Genomic DNA, 26,352 nt, shown 5'->3' on the forward strand with positions numbered 1-26,352 from the left:
TCAATTATTTCCTTTAAGTAAAAGCTAGCTATCATTTCAAAAATTTTGTAAAAGTTTTGTCTTTGTAATTTAGTATAAAAAATCTGGGCCATGAAAGGTAGAGGTGACAATGCCAGACAGAAAACTGTCTACTAAAAGTAAGTACTTAGTAAAAGACCACAGCAAAGTTGATGACCATTTTACGTACATGCCAGGTGTTAAAGAGGTTGAAACTAATGGCCCCCACAAAGTAAGAAATGGCATCCTGAGTTACTAGACCTAGAGAAGGAGGAAACAATGAGAAAAAATGAAAATATCAGAGATACATGCAGCAATACCAGACCGTTGGCCCTCTTTTATGCTATAGGTTTTGAGCTATTAATGGGATGTGGGAGTAAAGAGTCATGACTAGCATTTTTTAAATGAAAAAAATTAGAATGGAAAACCGAGAAACACTTATCATGTATTAGGTTCTTCCTTGTGTTCTTCCTTCTCTGCTCATGATTGGCATGTTCTATAAGTAATAGCCCTAAAGGTGGCTGTAAGCTGCCATTTTGAATAGGCCTATGCCCAGTTCCTAGTATCTGATAATTCTCTTCATTTTCCTAAAGTACCATACTCTTAGAGGAGTAAGCCCAGCATCAGCTAGTATTAAACACACACCTCCCAAATGTTGATTGGCTTTAGCCATTTATAAAAGGCCACACACAATGTCATTTGCTCCTAAAGTATTCAACAGTAAAAACTGCCTTTGTTTCAAATAAGAGTTCTTGAAATAAGGAAATTTTTATTATTTTTAGGAGAAGTGCATGGGGCTCCTTAGTAAGGTTATGTTTCCAAAGAGATGGTTATTCACAGAAGGATCAAGAAAAGAACAGTAATGTGTATCCATTTTTCAGAAGAAATGTGTTTTACAAGCATAGATTTAATGAGGACCATTAACATGTAAGAGCTTTGTACACCAATTCTGTCTTACTTGATTTCTGGGGCTAATCTAGAAATTATACCAATATGAGTGTCCTATTTTTCCAGAATTATCAACACTGCTTTAAAACCACCAACCCTGCCTGGAAATCCATTCATTTCCCACTTTGGCAAACAATTGATTTGATGGGCACCAAACAGGGAGTGTATAGGCTACAGTTTAATTAGAAGTCAACTGACTTATACTGTCTTTTTCTTTCATTAAAAGGGTCCTTCAACAGAAGTAAGAAGTCAGGTTCCCCTCTGTAGCCATTGTACTCAGGGCCATTCACTTGAAATTATCCAGCCTTGCTAAAGGAGTTAAAGTCTAATAATGTCCATTCACTCTTATTCTCTGTAAGAGTTAAGTGTTACTACCCCAGTGTAGATCTGTATGGATTAGATGAGAGGTCACAGACACTCCATAGGATATCTAAGGGGGCTCACCATAGAACAATGATATAGTACCTGACCTCCCCAAAGTCATTCATGTTTAAGCTGCTTGGGAAGACAATACACATGAAATAGAACAATTTGTACAGCAGTATCAGGTACAGAATGGCAAAGTGCAGACCAAATACTACAGTAGTCTGTAGTATTAGGAGAAGTATAAGGAGACAGCAGTCACCTGGATGAGGAGAAGTTGAATCAGAGGAAGATTCTCAGACCTGGCTTTTGGCCTGGCTTTAGGAGATAGAAATAAAATTCAGATTAGGTATAGGAGACAACAGGAATACCTGTATAGAAGCAGAATGTTATATATCCCATATTCCATTTCTAAAATCTAGTTTCCTAGTTTTCAATCAAGTCTTTAGGTCCTGCTCTTTCTGATTCAGTTCTAGCACATGAAATCTCACTGTAGGCTTTGGAAATTTTCTTCAATTATTAATAGATGCTCAAAAGGAACTCTGGACAGCTAAGATGAATAAATTTTAGGAATAAAGCTAGAGAGACAAAAACATTTACTATAATGTAATCATGTTCTGTATTTAGTGGTGATAAAGTTATACTTTAAGTTTATCTTGTACAAGCCCTTTGTGAAACACCTGGACCTTGAAAGTTTAATATACATCCTGTAAATATGATATTTACAGATCTTTCACACCAATTGATCATGAGAAAAGAATTCAAATTAACTAGAATTTTTGAAGAGGAAGACCTTAGAGCTAGACTTAAAACTAGAACTTCACTAGAAAGGCCTTAGAATTATCTCTTCCTCCTTTGTTAAACAAATTGATGACTATGCCTCACTTTGCCCTACCTGTAAAATGAAGATTATGATAGTTCAAATTACTGTCTAAAGATAAAATAACATGTATTTTTAACACATAGTGCCTGGTAGTAAAAACCTGATAAATGATAGCCATTATTGTTATATCCACACATGAAAAGCAAGAGCAAAGCAAGGAATATGGGAAGAAGTGAGACAGTGTCTAGTAGTAGAAAGATTAAGACACCATGAGACCATGGTTGCCAAAAGTAAAGCCAGAATTTTACAAAGGCAAATATCAACACTATCTAATATGGCTAAGAAAAGAGCAAGAATGTGAGAATATTATAGCAACTTCAGCAGAGTTGTCATGCTGAAGCCACACTGGGAAGAGTACAGAATTGCCAAGAGAATTTCAATCAGTAGCCAAGGTCAACCTCAGAAAATAATGAAAAAGAAACCAGAAGGAATTATCCCTATGTGAGTACTTGTATCCCTCCAGCCCTTTTTCCTTTTGTCAAAGAGTTTTCTGCAATGTTTTTTAAATTCAATTTGAAAAAGCCCTAGGCATGTTTAATGATAGAAAAAAATTAACAGCAGATATTACTACTTCCTGGGATTTCCTCTTCCTTCCTAGCCCTACTCCATAACCCTAAGGAAGCCAAACCGAGTTTTCCTCCTTAGTGAGGTTGCCAGGTTTCATGGGCTGCTGCTCTCTATCACTTGTTACTTAGCTGGCTGGCACACCATGAACCCACAGCAGCACCTGGAAAACAGTCACCACCAACATCAGGAGAAAAAAATTTCACTTCCATAAAAGGATAAACTAGTGCCTGGTTCCAAATGTGGAGATCTTGTATCTTCAATGAGACAGGTGTGGAGTACTTGATATTTATCTTACAATGTCTTTCGATGACACATTTCAGTCATGACAGCTGAAAGTGATTCTGCATCTTATACCAATTTGAGATGAAATACTATTTCTCTTGGGTGAATGTATTAACAATATGCCTCCCACTTTCAACAATATCTTTCTGAGGTATACAGGGTAAGATGCTTTTGCATTTCTTTCCAGAGGTCTGGATAATGCTGAAATTCAAGTCCATCCAGCTGTAAAAATTCCAAGATGAGAACCTCATGTAAGGGAAGGAAGTTTTAAAATTAAAAGGCATGACTATACCAGTCTCTTAAAATGGGAGAAATAAATGAATGAGATAATACATGGAAAAGTGTTTCCAGCTAGTTTCACTGGGTTCTGTTTTTAAGAAATCAAATTTCAAATGAATATTTTACAATGTACATGTAATCTCTTCTCTTCACACTAGTCTTGATAACATTTTATATATTTGGTTAAAATAGCTAAGTCTTCCTATATATGTATTTATATATTTACATATATATGTACATACACATATATACAGTTGAGAGACAACTGTACTATGTGAATACATTTTGGTTTAGAATGTTTTGTCCTGAGAAAATGAGTTACAGACCATATTTTTCCCCTAAGATTGGGCTGTTAGGATATTTGAGTTTCTACTATTATTAAACTTTGTCTTCTTTGAGCAAGATAATATACTTTAGCCCATTCAAATTATGCCTGTTTCTCTAGGTTTGTACAACCAATCAGAGGGAAACAGCCACTCTTGTGTATCCAAGAGGGTGGGAGGGAGCAGACCGACCAGACAGGAGCAGACTCTTCTTCAGATTTGGTGGGGTGGGGAAGGGGGAGAGATAGGGAGCACAACTCAGATGGGACAGCAGATCAGAATATTCAACCCACTGTAAGAACAAGGAGTCTTACTGATGAGATGGGATTGATAACAGCTGGCATGTCCTCCCTGTTGATGTTCTGAGAACATACCGAAACACTGACTTTATATACTGTGTTTTCCCAAAAATAAGACAGGGTCTTATATTTATTTTTCCTCAAGAAAACACCTTAGGGCTTATTTTCAGGGGATGTGTTATTTTCCCTTCAAAGCCTCAGCTTACAGCACGCATAGGATGGCCGGACCTGACAAGGGCAGCTGACCTTGTTGGTGGGGCTGCCTGCACCTTTCCGGTCACCTCTGGGATAGTAGCTGTCACGATGGGGCAAATGAGATGGACTGCTCCTCTTCTTTACCGTTCCAAGACGAAATGCATGAGTTGTGCAGATACCCTGCGTAACCATGCCCATCACTAGGTCTTATTTTAGGAGTAGGGCTTATATTGTGCAAATGCTTAGAAATCCTACTAGGGCTTATTTTATGGGTAGGTCTTATTTTCGGGGAAACACGGGTAGAAGCCTTTGTGGAGACTCAGAGAAGTCACTGACATCAAGTCTGCTACCAAGTACATCCATCCTAGAGAAAACATCCTGCTGAGAGACTGGAGGGTAGAGAAAATTGACGCCACTTCCTTTCCAGTCCACTGAATGCAATGCACTCTTTTTGAATATCTAAATAAGCATGAAAAACATTTTGTAAAGGGCCAGACAGTAAATATTTTAGGTTTTGTGGGCCATATAGTCTCTACTGCAACTACTCACCTTTACTGTTGTAGCATGAAAGCAGCAATAAACAATATATAAATGAATGCACATAGTTGTATTCTATTTAGTTCTATTCATTCTATTTAGTTGTGTTCTAAATTTAATTCTCAAAAACAGTTTGGCAGCAGGCAGATTTGGCCTGCATGCCATAGTCTGTCTACCCCAAAACTACGTAGTAGCTCCATGTGAGTGACTTACAGGGGATTAAAATAAACTGTTTCCCTAACTTGTAACACCCCTAACTGATTCATGGGCCATCCAGACCAGCTCCATATAGAAAGACACTTACAAAATCTCATGCAAGCCTATTATACAACCATATAGATGAATATGAGAAAGGAAAATGAAAGAAAATATACTGATTTATAATATACTTCCTAAAATTGATACTAATGCTTAAAATGTAAAGTTTGTCACATCTTTCCTATCAAACATACATTGTATACATAATTACTTATTTGGCTGGGCCCTTTTATACATTGCTCCAAGGATAATGTTTTGTAAGACTCACCAACCAAGCTGTTTCATATTATGCTTGTAAGGTGCACATTTGATGAAAAAGAGCAAATGGGCAGGGCATTATAGTATTTTATTTATGATCATAAGATGGCACCAAATTGTCAGTTCTCAACTAATGGGCACTTCAGTATACTTATCACAGGGAAAAGTTTTATAGAAAATTGCCTTTAATGTGGTTGAGATTATTTTTTTAAAAAACTGTATTAAAAAGCACATTTTGTTTGAGTTCAAAAGCTAGAAATACAAAGCCCAAAAATGGACCTCTGGGACTTATGTAGAAATTTCTGCCACTGAGTGCTCATAACACAGAGATGTGTTTTCTACTAAAAGGGTTACTAAGTAGAACAATGCAATTATAGCTTAACAAATAATGGTGATGGGGCAAACTTGGGTTAGATATGAAAGGAAGTTCCGTGGAGCCACCACAGAAATGTGGGTCTTTTGTCAGGATATTTGTCAATTTGGCTAGAATTGAGCAAAACGGATAGGAATAGCAAAGTCAGGTGTGTACAGTGAGTGAACATGAAACACTGCCTGCCTAGCAAAGAGTTGTATACATTCAAAATGCAGGAGCAAAAGATAAGAATATTATTATCTCTTTTGTTATTGAACTTTCAAGAAGTTATTGCCTAAGAAACACTGATCTGAATTATTGGTAGCAATAATTTTTGGTATTTGCAGTAAGACACTTTTAAGAGGTAAGAGAGTGTATGTGTATGTGTGTGTGTGTGCATGTGAATATGTATCAAATAACCACAAAGCTTAAAGTTTGCTCAAAGGGCTTTATAAAAAAAATCTTATTCTGTCAAAGCTGAGTTTACTTTCATTTATTGCTTTACTTTTAGAGCAAAAAAAGAAAATTGATGCTTGTGAAGAGAAGCTGTTTAGCTACTAGCTTATAATTAGTCAACCATGGCTTTAATTGATTCCATGCTTTAGAAACCTCATCTAACACATCCACTGGGAAATCTCAAGGACACCACTAAACTTGACATTTCAATGGACCTGTGTCCCACTAAAGCCTGCTCAGCTTAGGTTATTTTCTCAACAGCTCTGCTATTCAAGCCAAAGGCCAGAAACTGGTATCTTCTATATTTTCCTTTTCTCCTGTCTAGTCATGTCAATTCTATTTCCTAGAAGACAGAAACTCCATACCTTCCTCTCTATATTAACTACCACGACTCAATTATCCCTTTACTCCTTAAGCTTTCACAATTTTCTCACTGGTCTCCCTATTTCAGTCTTTATAACTGACCCTCTGTACTTCTGTCAGCATAAGACAAAAATCCAATGTCACATCAAACTCCTGAAATCCTCTAGCATGCTACCAGACAAATCATGCTGCTGCCTGCACTAGGTCCTTGCCTATCTTTTCCAATCCTTCACATTACACTTCCTGCCTTAAAAGTGCCAAACTCCTTGTGGTTCACATGTTCCTTCCATGCTCTACCAACACCTCTACAGAAGCTGTGCTGTTGGTTGCAAGGTCCTACTGCTTCTTGGCTAGAAGTTCCCAAACTAAAGCTTGATTCAGATGCCACTAGTTCTAGAAAATTTCTCGACAACTTCCTCTCATGAACTTATTTCTCTCTTTCAGCTATTGTAGCATTTTGGACAGCACTTACCACTGTACTGGATATATGTCACATTGGTCTTCAGAGTTGACTGAGAACTTCCTGAAGGCAAGATACTACCTCTTATTTCTTTATAAATCTAAACCTACAACAATGTTTGCAGAAAATTATATCTACATTAATACTAGGGACTGGTTATCCACTATCTGTTTTTACCCATAACCAATTCTTGACAACTAAAACCCAAAATAAGGTTATCAAACAAGAGTCAATAGTCATTTCCAGTGCTAAGTGAGCTCAAGGAAGCTTAAGCATCAGGATGATGTTTGTTCAATCACATACCACTTAGGATTAATATTTTTCCACACTATGTTTTAGTATGCAAATCAACTACTATTTGGATTGCAGAAGCTCGGTCTGAAAAAGCACTTCAGAGCTTTTCAAATACCAATGTTAAAGGAAACTTCTAGGGAAATGTATGCTGGATTCACTTTAATGTATGTGGATTTTTAAAATAAATGTGCAAAGATCACTATTAACTTTCTTGAAACAGCTTGTTAACATTTATGTTCCCCTGCTATCTGTGTCCATGAGCTCCTGAAGGGCAGGGATGCTATCTGCTTTCTATTCCTAGCACACTCCACGTACTAAATAAATGTGTAATGAAAAGATAATCAATTCATCCTCCTAACTTCTTAGGTATGTCATATGTGGAAGTAAAATGCACATGAATTGACAAGTGACAAAGGCGGAAAAGCAAGGTAAAGTTAATTATGCTTTCTAAGTATTATTGTTTGCCACCAATTTATTTTAGTGAGAAACTACTTTAATTATGGCCAATACTCACTTTAATTATGTACTATATGAAGAGATCAAAACTTAAAATGATTTATAAAAGACAACCAATGTAACAGACATATGCTGTATGGGTATAAAAGGTAAAAACTGTGTCTTATCCTTGTGAGGGTGGTTACTGCTATTAAAGCCCGAATCCTCACAAGGGAGGGTTTTTGGGCTGTTGCGTTTTCACTTTTGTTTCATCTCTGGGTCATGCAATTGCCAGCACAAACGTGAGAGAACATGCTCGGCCTTGTTTCTGTGTGGCCAGTTTTGATTATTTGAGAATTGTCTACCTAATCAGTGAATTATTTCAAGTTCCCTTTTTTCCTTCCCTGATGTTTAACCACTATGGGGCCAGATAACTTCATAAGGTAGTCTAACAAAGAAAAACATCAAAATAAGCTAGTATTGTTAGGGACACTCTAGCAAGTTAGGAATAGGAAATGGGGTAAAAATTCAGATACTAGTACATTTAAATCATTAATGCTAATTTGGAGTAATATACTAAGGAAAATTGAAAATTTGGATCAGTACTGTATATTAATTTCCTTTTAAATCACAGATTCTGTCTATTATGAGTTCTCCCTAACTTCCATACCTTCAGCATCCAACCATATGGATAACTTCAATGCTAATAGTCCCAACTGGGAGGTCAGTAACTTATGAAAAAAAAATCATTTTATTTTTATAGTTCAAAAACCAAACAAAAGGATAGGCACATTTATTTCACACAAGTCATACTTTGAACCTAAAATGCAAAGCAAAAGATTGACGTGCACTTAATACGTATTTAAGTCTTTGTAACAGAGTAGAAAAATCATTACAAAATTTAGGTATGAGACATCAAGTAACTAATGAGAGAGTTGATTAGACAATGGCTTCCATGTTCAATCTAATGATATGGAACACTATACATTTGACTATTCATCCTTAAAGGGTAAAGTAGAATAAATTGCAGACAGCTCCCTAAACTATTTCAGTAACAAGGAAGGACTCAAAGAATATGTATTTTCCCTATTGATGACAATATTTCAGTGCTAATACTTGCAGTTTAATATTCGATAAAAGCTAATGTGTGGTTTACCCATACAGTTTATAAAACACAGAACTCATTAACTTCAAGAAGAATTAAACCTGTAAGAATCTGAGACCCATTTCTATTTATAAAGAGAAATATTCAACAGGAGAACATACGTCTAATTTTGAATTTCTGACCCAAATGTGTCACACGCTCAAAACAAAATCCCTCTACCTCATCAAGTTTTTATATGAAAATTGATGACATTACACAGAGCAGATCCATCTATTTCTCTAGTATGCCCAATGAAATAAAAAGAAGAAGGCAGAGAACAAATGATAGAAGAAAGAGAAGGGACAGACTCAGGGTTGTGTTACAAATCTAGGCCAAAGAAGCTGCAGATGCATGAAGAGTAAGGCCAGCAAAGAATCTTCCACATGTACCCTCGTTCATAAACTGTTTTTTTTTTTATTCTAAGTGTAGTAGCCTATACTTCCTAAGACATATGCTTTAAAACACACATAAAAATTAGAAAAAATAAAATTCAGTTATTCAACTGAGGTACTTAGATTTATAGAGAATGAAAAAAAATGATTATGTCACAAAGAATACATACATGTTAATATAATTTGTTATAAATTTCACCCCAGTCTTAAATGTTTTTAACTCTATGATTAAGGGTTAATCACAGACATTGTTACCCTAACTAGAATGCCACTTGACAGACCTGCATTAATTCTGCTATACCAAAGACTGATACCAAAAAACAGAACAAAAAACAAACAAAAAACAACCATTTACTCTTAACTAAGAAAAGCAAACATTTACTTCAAATTGTAGTATAGGCTTTTCAATCACAAAAAGAAAGAAAAGAACAGTGATCTGACAGTGGTCACATCCTGTGCAAAAAATGTGAGATACAAAAATGGTAGCACAAAGTATCTGAGCTGCTTACATTACAGGAAAAAGGAAATACAGTAGATGAAATATGGCACTCCTGGGAATCAACTTTTAAACCAAACAGAATGCCTTTGAAGTGATTAAATTTATTTGTATATTAGTAAGAAAGCCCCACCACCATAAATAGTACAATATTTAAAAATAAAAAAAATATTTATATCTATCTAAGATAGATAGTGTATTTGTGTATTTGTACTGTTAGACCTCTTTAAGGGCAGAAGGTGGTTCAGGTTTTGTCTTTTTTTTTTTTTAAACAACTGCCCATATGCTTTATAAAGTTCCACTCAATCACAAAAGCCAATTTAAATCAAGGATTATGTTATTAAAGTTGCATAATTTCATTTGGGACTGCCAGCAGGTTAAAGTCTTAAATCAAGTCTTTAACATTAATATTCAGTTTTAGTCAATGAAAAGTTAAAAAGTTCCCAAATCTTCATTATCCTCTTGAACTTGCCCTTCTAAATGATCCTCAGACTGCAATTCCTAGTTTGCAAATAAAAGAATGCAATATGCATCATACTTCAAGAAAAGACGACGATGTTGAACTAGCATGCTTCTGGATGATCTTTTCCCTGCTCCTTTCAACCTTCTTTATAATTTCTGCCACTATGCACACTGATGAGGTGAGACCCAAAAGAAACAACAGATCTGCAAGAGAACATAAGTTGGGTTTTACATTTCTTTGAAATTTACAGTTGCAAAGCTTAATACCTTACATTTTTCTAGCATTTTACCGCAGCTTTAAAATGCAATGTTTCACAACCATTCCATGAGGTAGACACAATCACCCTCAGTTAAAAATAAAAGAAAGAAAACTCAAAGATATTAAATGACTTATCGAAAGTCACATAGCTATGAAAGGCAGCAGCCAGAACTAGAACCCAAGTCCTCTGACCACCTTTCCTGAACCATAACCTGATGTGACAAGCCTTTAACACCAGTAAGAGGAGTGTTTTATTTAATTAAAATTTAAGTTTGAAAAAAGCACTGTTCAAGCAGTAGCAACCAATTTGATTGATAATGCCCATCTAAAAACTAAAAATTTTGCATTAAAATGTTCCATTTCAAAGCCTAAAAGTCTCAGTCTTTACAATAGTATCCACACAATCTCAATTCTTACTACTTGAAAAATTGCAGTTGTCATCTTAAAATTCCATTTTTTAAAAAGAGGAAACAATGTGAATATGGAATTAAAATATTGAAATTAAACTAGTTCAGTTTAAAGTAAACTTTAACTTATAGCAAAAAATGTAGTGAGGTTGAATAGTTCATTTTTATAAATATCCAAATGAACTTAAAAACTCAAGAATACAGATAGCATTCCCATCAAATAACATCGTTTCTCACATTTGCATAGGAAAATCAATCTTTAAATGTACTGTATCATACATTTAATGCCTGGTATGTGAAAGAATAATATATAATTTTCACATAATCTTTATGAAATATTCTGCTTTAGGGTCAGACTGACATTTCGTGAAATTATAAGATACAAATTAATGAGAAAGAATAGTGAAATATTAGTTTTAACTACGGAAAATTGTAATTTTAAAGAACAACTAGTTTTTCAGTGAGCTTAACTCTAGCTTTCTCTTCATACAAGATGAAAAAGTACATTAAAAAGTTTAAACAATTACTCTACAACCAGTTTTGATGTGCTGTATTTCAGAACCACCAAATAGGATTTTATAACAATTGATAACCTATAAAAAACAGAAAACACCAAAAAACAAATTAAAACCCTAGAGTTAGGAGAATGACTCCCTTGGACTTCGTCAAACAAAAAAACAGAGCACACTCATTTTTTTAAAAGGAGGTCAGTTACTTCTCTTATTTTGCTATTTTAAAATAATCTTTTATTCGAATACATTAGAAAACACAATAATTTATCTAAAATACATATATTAGTGGACATATAGGAGTAACATTTATCGGATGTTGGGAGGGTGGAAGAAGGGAAGAAGGGACCGGTATATACAACCACAACAAGTAAGATGTGCAACGTTTGGGGGATGGACACGCTTGAAGCTCTTACTCAAGGGGGGAGGGGGGCATGGGCAATATACATAACCTTAACACTTGTACCCCCATAATACACTAAAATAAAAAAGAAAAAAGAAAAGCAAATACATATATTATAAAAATAGCATTTTCCTTACCCAGTATGCTTAGGCTCTCAGTCTGAAAAACCTTCTGAAGTGGAGGAAAGTAAATAACCAGTAACTGTCCCATAATGGAGCCAAGAACTGCATAGCAAAACATTTTGTTACTGCAGAGTCCAATCTCAAACACAGACTTGGTCTGTTGGCAGAGCAGAGAGTTCAATTACTACTCTTTGGTCATAGAAATAACTTATTATTATATTCACTTCCAATTTTTAACAAGCAGTATCTATCAGTATATCACTGAATGCTACAATGTCAATACCATGACATCTCTTAATTTTAACTATTATTTTGGAATAATTCAGATGGAATAAGGGTAAATATTAAAGCGGCTTCTATTTATCAAGAAAGAGCTTGCTTTATAAAAGTGATACTAGATATATGAGACCATAGAAAGAAAGAAGGCTTACTGTAGCATCCCAAACATTAAGAAACTTTATTTATATTTTACTAAATCATTTCTATCCATTCATTAAGGTAGATAATCTAAAATTCTCTCTTGAAAAATAAACCTAGTTATGTATACTGAAAAAGTAAAACCACTTTCATTAAAAAAATGACTACTACAGCTTCTTCAAAAAATTAATCTATTATTTCAGAAGCAGCAGCAGGCAAAAAAAGTTAGTTTGAATTAGTGCAATTCACTGTACTTAGAAACGTTCTAGCATGGCAAATGGTAATAGATATAGTTAAGGATGCATACAGTGCTTTAAAATTGAAATGAATAGTCATGCCTCAACTGAAACTAGTTTTCAAGGATAATATGCTCTAAAAAGGTACCACTAGGTTTCAGCCCATTGTTTTCTATCAAACCACTTCAACTAAGATGACACAATCATGCCTTAAAGCATTGGAAATGTTCTAATGGCTTTGACACACTAACAGAAATGATGGGGAAAAAATTAATTTACACAAAATTGTTCTTGCACTCCAAGCAAGAATTTTTTCTAAAATGAGACTCATATCATCTTAATAGAACCCATGTTTGTCTTATGCTCAGATGTTAACCTGAATCTATCTTACACTATAGCTAATAAGATAATGGAAAGAATAAAGATCGGATGACACCACCTGTGATTTACTTTGAAGTTCTAGTCAAACACAAGGCTTACCCCCCTCAGGTGCCCCATCTTCATGGGGCCCATGTTTATAAAAAGGTTGTCTCTGGGGCTATAATCTATGGCTACAAAACTAAGCAAATCTAAAAACCCATAATCTTTACCTACTTATTATTAAAGAGCACTCTACTCAGTTGAGTCAATCAACTAAGATCACCTAAGCATACCTGGGATCTGGAACTTAGTGCATTAAACATGTCGAAAAACACGAAGCATGTGAAGGTCATTGTTGTGTCCCGAGGTGTTATCACATTGTCTCGTAGCTGTCAAGAGGAAATAACAAAATGACTTTTTAGTGGCTAAATTTAATAGACAAATACTATATGCTTTTAAAATGTTAATATTTTCTTTCCATTAGGATAAAATAGCTTTAGTCTAAGAAATGAAACATAAAAGCTACCCTGATGAACAGCTATATCTAAATAATAAAAAGTAAAAAAATCTTTTCATAACTACATTAGATATTAAAATACTACCATTATTTAATAATAAAGTAGTCATATACTCATATTTTTTAACTTGTCTCAAAATTTTCATGTATTAATTTTTATTATATCTGATACCTCTCAGCAGATTTAAATTATTCTAATATATGAATCAAAAATTCTATTTTCCATAAAGATTGGAATCAAACTTTCAAAATGTTATATTTTTTTACTCAAAAAGCTCTCCTTACTGCCTAGCCTTCTGTATAAGACACCAAAATAACTAAGAATCCTATCCTATAGAACGCATGTTAATATAGTAGCTTATCCAATGAATATACCTCACGCCAGAAGACAAATAAAGTCCCACAAACAATGATTATCGATGAAACAAGTATTTTAAGTATCAAGTTTTTAGTCAAAATGCTGTCCTTCCAGTTGCGAGGAGGTTTACGAATGACATCTTTATCCACTGGTTCTACTCCAAGGCTTAAAAGCAAACAGAAAAATGAATTAAAACTTTAAGGTTTGGATTTGTTATTTTCACCTCATTAACCTCAATTATCCAGAAAACTGTTATGGACAAAATGATGAATCCATAAAGAAAACTCTGGCTATGATTACTCAAAAATAACCACTGATTTTTTTCATTATTTCTCTACTCTTTTTGGCAGTTTGATAAGGTACTGATGGTCAACTTTCAAAAAACTGTCCAATTCCATTTGCATATAAGTTTACTTATTTCAAATAGGGTGTGAAATACATGACCTACCAACTGGACTTTGAAATTGTCTTTCGTATAACTGAACTAGGATGATTTGTTCCAGTAGCCAATGACATGTATCACTCAACTGCTCATTATAAAAGAAAATAGTTAGATGGTCAGGTCCTTCAATACTTTCCCATAGTCTGTACAACTGACAAAAGAACCTAGGTAATAAACTGACCTCAGAGATTTCTCCATTACATCCAATTCTTTGAAATAAAAAGCTTACTTCCTGAGGACAGGAATTACACCTGTTCCCTGATCTCTTCTCAACCTAAGACAAGGCATCTAACAGTGCAAAGGCTCAGATCCACACATCATGCATGAAGACTCAAAGAGAATAAATGATATGCACATATCATACAATATGGAACAAATATGTTGCTACAAAGTTTTCTAAAGCCATGCATAAATAGTTTCAAAACTTAATTATCAGGGTATTACACAGTTCTTGTCTTTCCTGTTCAATATGAAAAAACTATTACCTCTGAGCTGGGGGTCCATCCATAATAATATTGATCCACAAAATCTGCATGGCATTGAGAGGATTAGGAAAGTTCATTAATGTAGCCAATGAGATTAAAGTTAATGCTGCTATACTCCTGTTGAAAAAGAGAGTAATTTAAAAATCTGTCAGCATAGTAAAAAGCTCCTGCTAATTTTATGATACCACTTTTTCAGCATTTAAAAATCTCATGTTACTACTGCAACATAGTAATACTGTTACTATATTTCAAGTAACCTATGCTTCATTAATATGGACATTTTAAAGCTAAGAGTATTTTAACAAAGATTTTCAAAATGTTTAGACAACAAAAGCAAATAGAGAAAGATTTTAAAATCTACATCACAGTTAACAGTTTCAACATTTTGTAACTGTCTTTTGACTATAGAAAACCCCTTCTACTTTTGGGAAAAAATATCAAGAGGAAGCAATGAGATGTGACTCATCCCTTCCTTAGTTATTTCATGAGCTATTAAATAAATCACAAAGGTTTATACGTTTAGATAATGACATAGACACCTAATTATCACATGTAGGAACCTACTTGTCATGCCATTTTTAATTTCAGAAAACAATTTTCTTTCTGGAAAACTTACATATGAACAAACCTCAGAAATACAGGGCAGAAGTTCCTAGGCATTCTGCTTAAGTTCTACTTTTCATATAATTTATCTAGAAGACCCATAGTGACAAATTTTTTGCAAACTTACGTGCTCAGTTGGAATCTAACAAAATTTTTAATGTTATTATAAATCCCTTTACCCTCTTCAATCGCAGACCTGAAATTTTAAAAAGAAAGATGAAATGAGAAAATATTATCCTATAAAAATAAAGCTGTATCTATACTAAAACATTGTGGAGCTAATTTTGAAAATAAATTTCCAACTAATACAACACATGTATCACTAAAAATAATGCATTATTTTTGTCACATAACTAAAATTAGGAAAAAATGGAAACATATTTTAGCAAAGAGTTAAAGTCAAGCCTCTAAGTTTAATGAAATTACAATGTTTCATCATACAATATTAAAATTCTTATTTTTAAGAAGATATTAAAATCATACACAGTTTCTCCACACAAGAGACAATACTACACATTTATAAAACAAAAATGATGATTTTTACCCCTCTAAGCTTGTTTTTCTTAGAGGTACAGATGCAAGGTAAAGGTTTAAATTAGTGTGTGCCAGGAATCAAACAGCAATGACATATTTAAGAATTATAAAATTTAAGCTATCTTTTGCTCCTACAAACAAGGAGATAATATGTTGTAGAAGAATTAAATAAAGAATATGGTTTACAAAGAACCGAATAAATTTTCTCATTCATTTGGATGAATCTAGGAAAATATCTTTTACACACCTTTCCCTTTCTTCTAAGATTTTAATACAATTCTAACATGGGAAAGAAAAAAACTCTTACGCCCTTGCAAATTAAATTACTCTGAGTCCTGAGCACCCAAGTGGTTCACTTTAAGCAGAATTGGAGTAACAAAGTTCCCTAGGACATGTAATGAGAATTTATCATGAAACTGAATTAAAATCCAGGTCGTCAAAGAGGTGTTTATCAAAAAAATGGAACTCACACAACCCACACCTGACCACTGTGAAATTGATACCACCAGGTATTATGCTGGAGTCTTAAATCAATTGGAAACTGTGGCTGAAACAAATAAACCTATTCAAACTTAATAAATTATACCATGAAATGAGGGTAACATGAATAACTACTAATTTAAGAAAATGGGGATATGAACTTAACAATTTTTAATAATTATTTTAAGTATATACATTTCTGATTACCTGAATGTAATCAGAAATAAAGGCCCCATGAAGGTTCACTTTTGTACCACCATACTAGTGCCCAGAAAAATGTGACATATGGCTGGCACTCAGCAAATATGTCTTAAATGAATAGCCCCTGCTATTCATTATGCCTGTTCCATCCATACAAAATCATTTTGTTCAGAATTATACACTATACATCAAATAAGATTAATTAATTCAGAAACAGTTTACCCAATTAATTTACCGCTGATTCCTTTCCAGTTGAATTGTCTGGGGATAGAGTGTAGTTTTCAAAAAGATAAGGATTTTCTGATATGCATTCACTGAAACAAAACTTACATTATAGTTTGGAAATCATCATCCACCAGGATCATGTCTGCTGCTTCTTTGCAAACATCTGTACCAGTCTGGCCCATTGCGACTCCAATGTCTGCAGCCTTCAAAGCAACTGCATCATTTACTCCATCTCCTGTCATGGCTACAACTGAACCATTCTTCTGCAAAGACTGGAATGGAGAAGTTGGGGGCAGGAAAGAATTCCGACAAAAATGTTGCATCCATAAAGACAAAGGAATAAACAAATCCTTTTTTTTTTTTGAGATAGGGTCTCGCTCTATCACCCAGGCTAGAGTAAAGTAGTACAGTCACAGCTCACTGCAGTGTCTCAAATTACTGGGCTCAAGTAGTTAGGACTACAAGCATGTGCTACCACACCAGCTAATTATGTTTTTTCCATATAATTAAGATTATATGGGAACCTCAAAATATGAAGGTCTTAATAAGACAAAGCTTAGAAAAAGTTGCTACTAATATTCCCATCTGGAAGAACTATATGTCTGAAGTCTCATCTTCAGTCTACTATATAATGAATCTCAACTTGGGGCAATTTTGTCTCCCAGGGGACACCTGACAATATTTGGAGACATTTCTGATTGTCATGACTTGGGGGGTGCCACTGGCATCTATTGGGTAGGGGCCCAGGGATGCTGCTAAACATTCTATTAATACAACACACAGGACAGCCACTCACAACAAACGATTATCCAGTCCAAAATGTCAATAGTACTAAAGTTGAGAAACTCTGAAATATATATACAATGGCTGGCTATTGTGATTAACAACTTAAGTCTATTAACTACTAGACACTATGTCAATTTGACTAATTAATATAAATAACCATAGCCTTTTAAATACTATTGACATTCTTATAACATTGTTTTCTTATTGTATTTACTTAGTTTCTAACTAGTTACCACTATTCACATAGGATGATTTAGCTATGGACCCTTGTCAGAATATATTTTTACCTTGTCTAACTGTTTAAAGAAAGCTGTATTTGCAGATAGTCCATTAAAACTTTCTTCTACATATTCCTATGCCAACTAAATTCTCTATTAGTGTTTCCATGTTAAGCTTTTAAAAAAAAAACACCTGTTTTGCTTCACAATACTTCTGACAGTCCTTGTAATGCAAACATAAAAGACAAAGTAGCAGCATTTTGTAGGTAGAAATAAAATAATCCAATTCTTAGACACTCACCTTAATGATTTTCATCTTGTGCCTTGGGCTAGCTCTGTAAAATACTGCAACCTGTTAAAATACAGGAAATACTAAAAATCTACAATATTAAGAAATATCAGACTAACCCATGCACTCATAACAATGATATTTTTACTTTTCAATGTAAGCTATATTTAATTTCCACAGACATTAAGCTTAAGCAATATGCCATATGTTTGTTAAGACACTCATTTGACATGGTCATTTTAACCTTTACCAAAGGTACCACAGGGAATACATAATCCAAACAAGTCATTCAATTTATGTCATTATGTGTAAACCCTGAAAAGATAACAGTCTATTCTTGAAATGTTCCAGAGACAAAAAAAGGAAAAATTCCCTTGCATCTGTTTCCTCATGACACCACGTACACCAAAAATAGCCTTTTCCCTTTGTTCTGTCTGCAGAAGAGATAAAGAACAGCTGTTTCTTGATGTCTGTAGACTTTTTTTTTACAGTGTCAAATGTCTGCTTATTTTCTTTTACTAAGGTTGATTCATTAGTCTCTCTTCCACTATACCTCCAAACTGCTCATATGATCTTATCTTTTTATGACTCCATCTCTTGGTCTCCTAAAATTCTTACAATGTGCCCCACAGTCAGCCACCAACAAAATCTCCTGTATCTTTGACTCTTTTTCTCCTTGTTCCAACCTAGTTTTTCTACAAAATACTGCCATCCCTATAGCTCTCTCAAATACTACCAGTACGGAAGCCTAAAGGTGTGGCATATGCCCTCCATTCTGCCTTCATAAAACTTCAGTTTTGAATGCCACGTGAAACTATATTTCCCATTAACTGTAGGCATTCACTGCTCCAGAGGTCACAATCCCTCATTTCACAACAATTTTAACTTCTGTCTCACTGTCACTCTAATAATACCAGTCATGGTGATTTCAATAACCACCTAACAAACCATTCTTGTACCTATTCTCCTAAAGGATTAGTTCATATTAATTTTCTCTCCTCATACCTCCAACCTATTCCCTTTCTCCAGCCTCAATCTCAACTAACTACCTTGTGTCCTACTTCAGAGAAAAAAGAATCAGAAGAGAATTTCCACAATTCCCACCACCCAGTATCTATATCCAGGCACTATCCTCCTCTCATTTTACCATAGATGAATCAAATATACTCCCCATTGCAGGTCAAATATTCTCCCTTACCTATTTAAGATCATTACTCCAGAAATTTCCCCCATATCAAAATTTCTTCCTCGCTACATCTTCATCTTTACCATCAGTATATAAACATGTTGCTATTCCTTCCATTTAAAAAAGAATGAAAACTCCCCTTCCCTTCCTATTTCAGCTGTCACCCTACCTTTCCCTTTTTATTTTTTTATAGAAGGAAAAACAGCACGTTTGTATACTGGTGGGTAAAGTGCAGCAGCATGGAAAAAATATTGATACAGGAGAGGAGAGAATTTTTAGAGCAAAACTCTTAGAAAGTTGCCTCTACTTGCTGTCTCCCATTGTCTCTAAATTCATCCCAACCAGGCTGTTACCACTACCACCACTTCACTGAAACCACTAATCAGACTATCAAAGGCCCTCACAACCATCACATTGCTAATGCCAAAGGTGTTTGCTGTTTCTGAAATAAATCCCCTTTCAAAAATGTAAATAAGTATCTTTAAAACTTTTATTATTTTTTTGAGAATTGTATTTCTGGGACTGTGAGTTTTCAGGATTTTAGACTTTGGAAATTTTGATCTTTTGAGATTTCAACATTCAGAATTAGGGTGTTCAGGATTGTGTCTTTTGGGATTATGATATACTCCCTCAAAAAACAGCATTCATGAGTGATTACTGTTTGAGAAAGAAAAAACATGGATAAGCAAAAAAAGTTCATTTCTACTAGTAACCACAGCCAAAATCTAACTGCTTGCTAGAGGACGAGGAAAGGGGGCTGGAGGTCTAGGGACTTAATGCTGCTATATGAAGCACAGTTTATGAAAATATAAACAGAAGCCTTTTCAGAGGACAATTCAGCAATACATGTTAAAAGCCTTACAACTCTGTTGATCATTGGAATCCAATCATTTCACATGTAGGAATTTAGTTTACAGAAATAATCAGAGATGGGCACAAAGTCTTAGGTACAATAAAGAAACAGCAAAGAGATGAACTTTGGAATTACAAAGACCTGGGTTCCAGTCCAAATGCCACCAACTCACCAGCTCTGAGATATCAACCAAGTCTCCTAAGAACTCTGGGCCTCAATTTCCTCATCTATAAAAATGGGATTGCTTAAGTTTCTCACAAAACTAAACATATTCTTATCATATGATCTAATTCAGCAATTGTGCTTCTTGATATTTCCCCAAGTGAGTTGAAAATTTATATCTACTGTATATGCATGTTTATAGTAGCTTTATTTATAACTGCCAAACCTGGAAGCAACCAAGATGTCCCTCAAAAAGCAAAGTGTTAAACAGTGGCACATTCATCCAATGGAATATTAGTTAGCGTTACAAGAAATGAATTACCAAACCAGGAAAAGACATAACAGTACCTTGTTTTACTACCACTTAGTAAAAACAAAACAACCAGTCTTTAAAGACTATATATAGTATTCTTCCAACTATATGACAGTTCTGGAAAAGGCCAAACTGTAGACAGTAAAAAGATCAATAGTTGTCAGAGATTCAAGAGTAGGTAGGGAAAAATGAAAAAGTGGAACATGGGATTTTCATGGCAATGAAACTACTCTGTATGAAATGTTTTGTCATTATGCATTTACAAAAACCCCTAGAAATGTATGACACACAAGAAAAACCACCTTAACATAAACATGAAGTATAATAATGTATCAATATTCGTTCATTAATTGCAATGAGTATACTACATGAATGCAGGATATTAATATGAGGGAAAACTGTAAAGAGTGGAGGATGGAGATGGGTGGATATGCAGAATTCTTTATATTATCTGCTCAATTAGCTATAAATGTAACATTGTGCTAAAAAGTCTATTATTAAAATTTTAAAAATGGGATTTCCTATCTTTTATAAAGTGACTATAAAAAGTAAATTAGATAATGTATATAATACATACATTGTCTGATACATTGTAAATGGTTGCTACAATTATCCTTAAAGTATTTACAGTAGTAAAAAATAAATAGAAACTTCAATTTCATAAAGAAAATGGTTATATAACCATATACACACTGTGTTTATACACATATACACATGGTATACTCAAGCAAAATATTGTGCAGCCATCAAAAACATGTTTTCTAACTATAATGATTTCAGAAATGCCAAAGTCACGTAAAATGAATGTTCCAGATTATAACACTATAAAGTACCACCCAGGTTCTGTTGTTAAACACATCTTGTAAAAAGTCATAACGGGTTAACTCATTTTGGATGCTCTGCAAATGCACAACCTTTGAGTGTCTTGGTTGGATTGCTTGTAACTCTCACTTTTCTATATTTCTCAATTTTTCTATAATGAACATCCATTTGTAATGTATAAATTTTCTAATCAGAAAAAAGTGTTATAGAAAGGCAAGCCTTAGGTTAGGATATAACAATAAGAAATTCCATATTCTTAATATATAACTTGAAGTTGTGAGATAAATAAACTAAGCAAAGAAGGAGATAGCACATTTTATTAATGACAATGGATGGCTAGAAAATAGTTAATCAAATGAATGCCAGATAAGCACTTATTTTGAAGGACATACAAATATATGTGCATATACAGGTTAAGTAACAATGAAACAAAAAATCTGAACGACTTGGAAGAATGTTGCCCACTTCTTACAGGGCACTTCCTATGGAATTTATGTACCCACAAATCAGTTTTTTGTCATAGAATACTATTCAGTCATAAAAAAGAATAAAATCATGCTGTTTGCAACAACATGGATGAAACTGGAAGCTATTACCTGAAGTGAAACAACTCAGACACAGAAAGACAAACATCACATGTTCTCACTTCTATGTGGGAACACATGGAGCTAGAGAGTAAAAAGACAGGTAACAGAGTCAGTGAAGGCTGAGCTGGGAGAGAAAGTAGGATTAAGAGAAGTAGTTTAAAAGGTACAAACATACATAAGATAAAAGGAACAAATCCGATGTTTGGTAGCAGAGTAGGATGACAATACTTAACAAAAATGTATCCTACTCAGGTGATGAACACCCTTAATATCCTGACTTGATCACTATGCATTATATACATGTAACAAAATTTTTCATGTACCCCATAAATTTGTACAAAGAAAAATGAAATAAAAGAATAAGGTCTTTCAGTCTAAAAGGCCTACCTTTGGTACTATTTGTGAAAGCTGCTGGACATCCATTGTATCTATTTCTTCTCCTGAGACTGACTGGGAAGTTTTGGAATATAATCCCAGACGACTGGCTGAAGTGAAAAGAGAAAATGAAATTAACCAAATTGTTTTTTGCTGGATGGGCTAGTCAACATAATATTCATTTACTATGATTTGCTAATCTACTCTCTTCTAAAATATAAAATGTAAAGACATTTTATCATATCAAGGAACCACAGGACCAACTACTTGTAAGATAAATCTGTCTAAGTCCAGGATTTTCTATTTGACTGATTTAATTTTATTTAATTTTAGGAATAGAGTTTTCAGTATTTAAGCTAGCACACCTAAGAACTGAAACTAGGCCAATCAGGTTCTTCTCAACAGCTCAATTTTAATGAAGATCAGGGTGTATTTTAAGTACAGTATCCAAAGCCAGACAAAATGGTAGTGGATCTTCGGTAATCATGTAGTTGTATGTAAATGAAAGTAAACATTGAAAAGTTATTCTCCTAAAAGTATTAGGTTTCTAGTGACCTCTTCTTAGATAAAGTTTGAAACTCCTGGAGCAGCCCCTCTCCAAATTAATAAAGTAAGAATTAATAGAGTTTAGTAAACTGTTAAATTTATCACTATGAATTATAGCTTATAAACTTTGGGAGATTAATTTTCATTCTCTTTTTTCCTCCTTATACCGTACTTAACGATACCCTTAAATAGCATTCAAACAACATAGGTGTATGTGTATGTGTGTGTGTGCACATATATAAAAGAAAACAGAAATACATGTAATAACCTATTTTCTTCCAAATTATATACAAGTCTGCTTTGAAAATTAAAAAGTTGAAAAAAAATTAAATTTCATGTTTCCTTTCATATTCATGATCTAGTGCTTTTATCTTCAGCTTAGTGCATTATGAAGTTAAAAATAATTACCCTTCTCTGTATAAAATATATAGATGATTTCATGATTATGTATTTTCATTAACAGTATTGCTTTTTAAAGTTTAAGAATCAATTTTTACCCACAATTTTATAACAAAAACAAAGGGAGCAGTTTAGTTATACCAATTGCAATTGCAGTCTCCTGTGAATCTCCAGTAATCATTTTTATCGATACTCCTGAGGCAATGAGTGTTGTAACAGCTTCTTTCACACCAGTTCTAGGAGGATCAATGATTCCCACCAAGCCAAGAAATGTCAGCTGTCCCAGTTCAGGACCAGAAGCCAAAGCAAGAACTTAGGAAATAATAAAATCCAAAAAAGAAAATGCAAGTCACAGAAACATTAGAATCTAGTTGATAAATTTGGAAACAGTATCACTTCTGAAATAAGTCACTTTTAGACTAGTGTCATTTGTGGTTATTATATAATCTTTAAAAATCAAAATTATCACATGCCAAGAGATTGCAGTTTCATGGTTCTGGATATGGGGCTGCTTTAAGCTATTCAAAACTGAAAAGAATAAAACTAAAGAACTGTTAGGCAGAGAAAGCAAGTGAGGGAGAATGAAGAATGTTTTCACATAGCAACCACATGCAGCTACTTTCAACAGAAACTACTGTCTCTTTAGAAAATACTATTAATTATTTAGAGAAACTATGGTTTTGTCAAGCTTTAAAGTCAATTTTAAACAGACACCTTTGAAGGTGGCTTCTAATGTATCTTCATCTTTCCATTTCATAGGTCTCCAGAAAAATTCAATAGCCTGAAGAGAAGGCTATATTAATTATTTATACACAGTCTAGAACAATTTCATACATGACAAACTTTGGGAGGTAAAGTACCTGGCAAGTGGTTATAAAACCATTAATATCAACAATAGTTTGTTTTCTTGCATTCTTTCCATAACAACAACAGACATTTCTTATTTTTAACTTTGATTCTCTAAGAATATATAAATACCACACCATATTATTTATAGTTAGTTTCCTATCATTTGTGAGCACTTAATATATAACAAAAAGTGTTGTTCATTTCCCAAATTTAGCTTACTCTCAGAATTCTGGAACCTCTGGTAACTAACTTTATTAACCAAAGGGATGTGCCTGCATCTGGGATATTATTAAACGTACAAAACACATACATACACATATACAAGCAGACAAAACTAAACAAAAATACTTCAAGGGAAGACTGAAAAGAGCCAGAGAGATCAAAGGAAGTATGTATTCTTGTTTAAACAGAAGGCACAGAAGATTAGATGTACTTGAAACATCAAGGTTAAAGGTAAGTAACTTGTATTTCTCTAATGTTGAGAGTCATATACCTAACTATTAATGTAGATGTTGGCCCTAAAGGCTTTCACTGTTGAGAGAATGAAGGGTACAGTGAATACCATTTTGTGTGTTAGCAAATACTAAGAAAAAAAGATCAGCCCTGGGTACTCCCAGTGGAGGACAGCACTAGTCTAGAGATTAGTACCCTGTATTTATTTGCTTCTTTAACACAAATGAAAATCTACTACTCCTCTTTGGGTCAAGAACAGGTAAACTTTTTGTGGGTTAAAGGCTCGTGACCTAAAATTTTGACCTAATTTCAAAATTAAGAACCACATGTATTTTAAGAAAATTAACTTTTATAAGATACAACATAAGCATATATCAATAGAAATTTAAAATCTTTCTTATCTTCATTATGGTAATCTCAGTGAGGGGGGGAGCGGAGAACAAAGAGAAAGAAGAGGAGACATGAAGCAAGAGACAAATGACTAGAATGTTTCCCCAAACCCTACAAACAAATATTTTCTCTTCGACCAAATTTGGTCTACTTCACAATGTTACAACACAAAACGCCACATACACAAAAACCTCCACAATCCTTCAGATGAAAAGAGTTAGTCAAAGAAGTGTAAAAACTTTGTCCCAAAAACTAAGAAAAACAGGGTGCACATACCAGACCTTTAAGACCTCTTTAAGGTCTCTAAATTCATGTCAACTTTGAAACTTCTTGCTGAGAGCTGCTGAGAGTAACAAAACTCTCCTTTTTTTTTTGTTGTTTTTTTTAACTGTTTCAATGTTTTACGAACAGTGGGAAACAAACCCAACAAACTGGAAGTGATGACATCCCAGAAGCTCAAAAGGGGAGGTAAACAGGTTTGCTTTCTGTCCCCTGACAGCCTTTTTTTAAAAAAAAATTAAGCACATCTTAGCAAAAGTAGATTAAAAAAGAAAGGGTCAAAGCCCCAGATGTCAGCAACCAGAGAGAAGGAGGTGACCCAAGGAAGTAACAGGCTCCCTGAAACACAGTCTTCCCAGGAATAGCTCCAAGGAGCTGCCCCCTGCTCCTTGACATACAGGCCCTAGCAACCAAAACCCTCTTTCCTGGCTGCAGGGCCTCCCTGCAGTTGCCCTCCTGTCTCCTAAGCTCTCCCTTGCTCTAACAGCTATAATTCTGGGCCAAGCCTGACTAGCATCATTCTCTTTCCCTTGCTGCGGTGGGAATCTGAATGGAGTGCAAGGGCATCAAAAGTATTACTCTGAGTCAGAGTATCTGAGCTTCCTGAAGCTGGAGCCACCAAACAGTTTGCTCTGCCCACTGTTTAATAAGGAGTAGGGATACAATGTGTGGGGGCACTCCCTGTGCCCACTTCCCCAGAATGTCCAGTTAGCATTTGTACATTTGGCTTGATAAATTTATTAAAAGTCTGTGGTCTCAGAGTTACTGCTACTCTTATGTCTGACCCAGCTCATCCAGAGAACAGGTTCCTCCTGTCTGAGAATTGATGCTGGGACAGAGAATCTTCCTTGGCTTCAAGAGTCCAGAAGGAATGAGGACTGAGATGAGGTTCAGGAGCATGTTCAAGTTTCAGGCCTATGGGAAGAAACCCCAGAAACTCTGGAACCTGCCATCAAAGCCTCTTACATTATAAAGAGAAAAGGGGGAAGAAAGAGTTATTTTTTTAAAAACAATTTTTTTGATATAAAAATAGAACCATTTGCAAAATAATTTCTCAGCCAGGAGCTCCATGCCCTATTTCCGTGGAGACAGAGGGTGAGGTGTTAAGATGATCATAATACAGCCCATACCTCAGACAAGCTACACCAAACTCTGGGAAGGGCATGCAGAGTGACATTGGCTCAGAAGCCTGGGGGCTGGTGCAGAGGGTCCAGAGAGGCAAGGACATAAAATGAGGCACCAGG

At 34.5% G+C, this 26,352-nt stretch overlaps 1 protein-coding gene across 3 annotated transcripts in view; it reads right to left on the minus strand.

The window, feature by feature from the left end:
• ATP2C1 (ATPase secretory pathway Ca2+ transporting 1) overlaps nt 1–26,352 on the minus strand; it is a 144,813-nt gene that overhangs the window by 3,446 nt on the left and 115,015 nt on the right. For all 3 annotated transcript variants that reach the window (XM_012766894.2, XM_076005372.1, XM_012766897.3), the window contains 10 exons: nt 23,279–23,449; nt 22,205–22,302; nt 17,907–17,957; nt 16,707–16,873; nt 15,289–15,357; nt 14,559–14,675; nt 13,649–13,796; nt 13,050–13,145; nt 11,759–11,900; nt 10,120–10,247 (listed from right to left, as the gene is read on the minus strand). In XM_012766894.2, coding sequence (XP_012622348.1) covers nt 10,120–10,247; nt 11,759–11,900; nt 13,050–13,145; nt 13,649–13,796; nt 14,559–14,675; nt 15,289–15,357; nt 16,707–16,873; nt 17,907–17,957; nt 22,205–22,302; nt 23,279–23,449 — 1,187 coding nt within the window. The remainder of the gene's footprint in view (nt 1–10,119; nt 10,248–11,758; nt 11,901–13,049; nt 13,146–13,648; nt 13,797–14,558; nt 14,676–15,288; nt 15,358–16,706; nt 16,874–17,906; nt 17,958–22,204; nt 22,303–23,278; nt 23,450–26,352) is intronic.

The sequence above is a fragment of the Microcebus murinus genome, chromosome 1 (genome assembly GCF_040939455.1).
Source record: "Microcebus murinus isolate Inina chromosome 1, M.murinus_Inina_mat1.0, whole genome shotgun sequence".
In the NCBI taxonomy this organism is placed as follows: Eukaryota; Metazoa; Chordata; class Mammalia; order Primates; family Cheirogaleidae; genus Microcebus; species Microcebus murinus.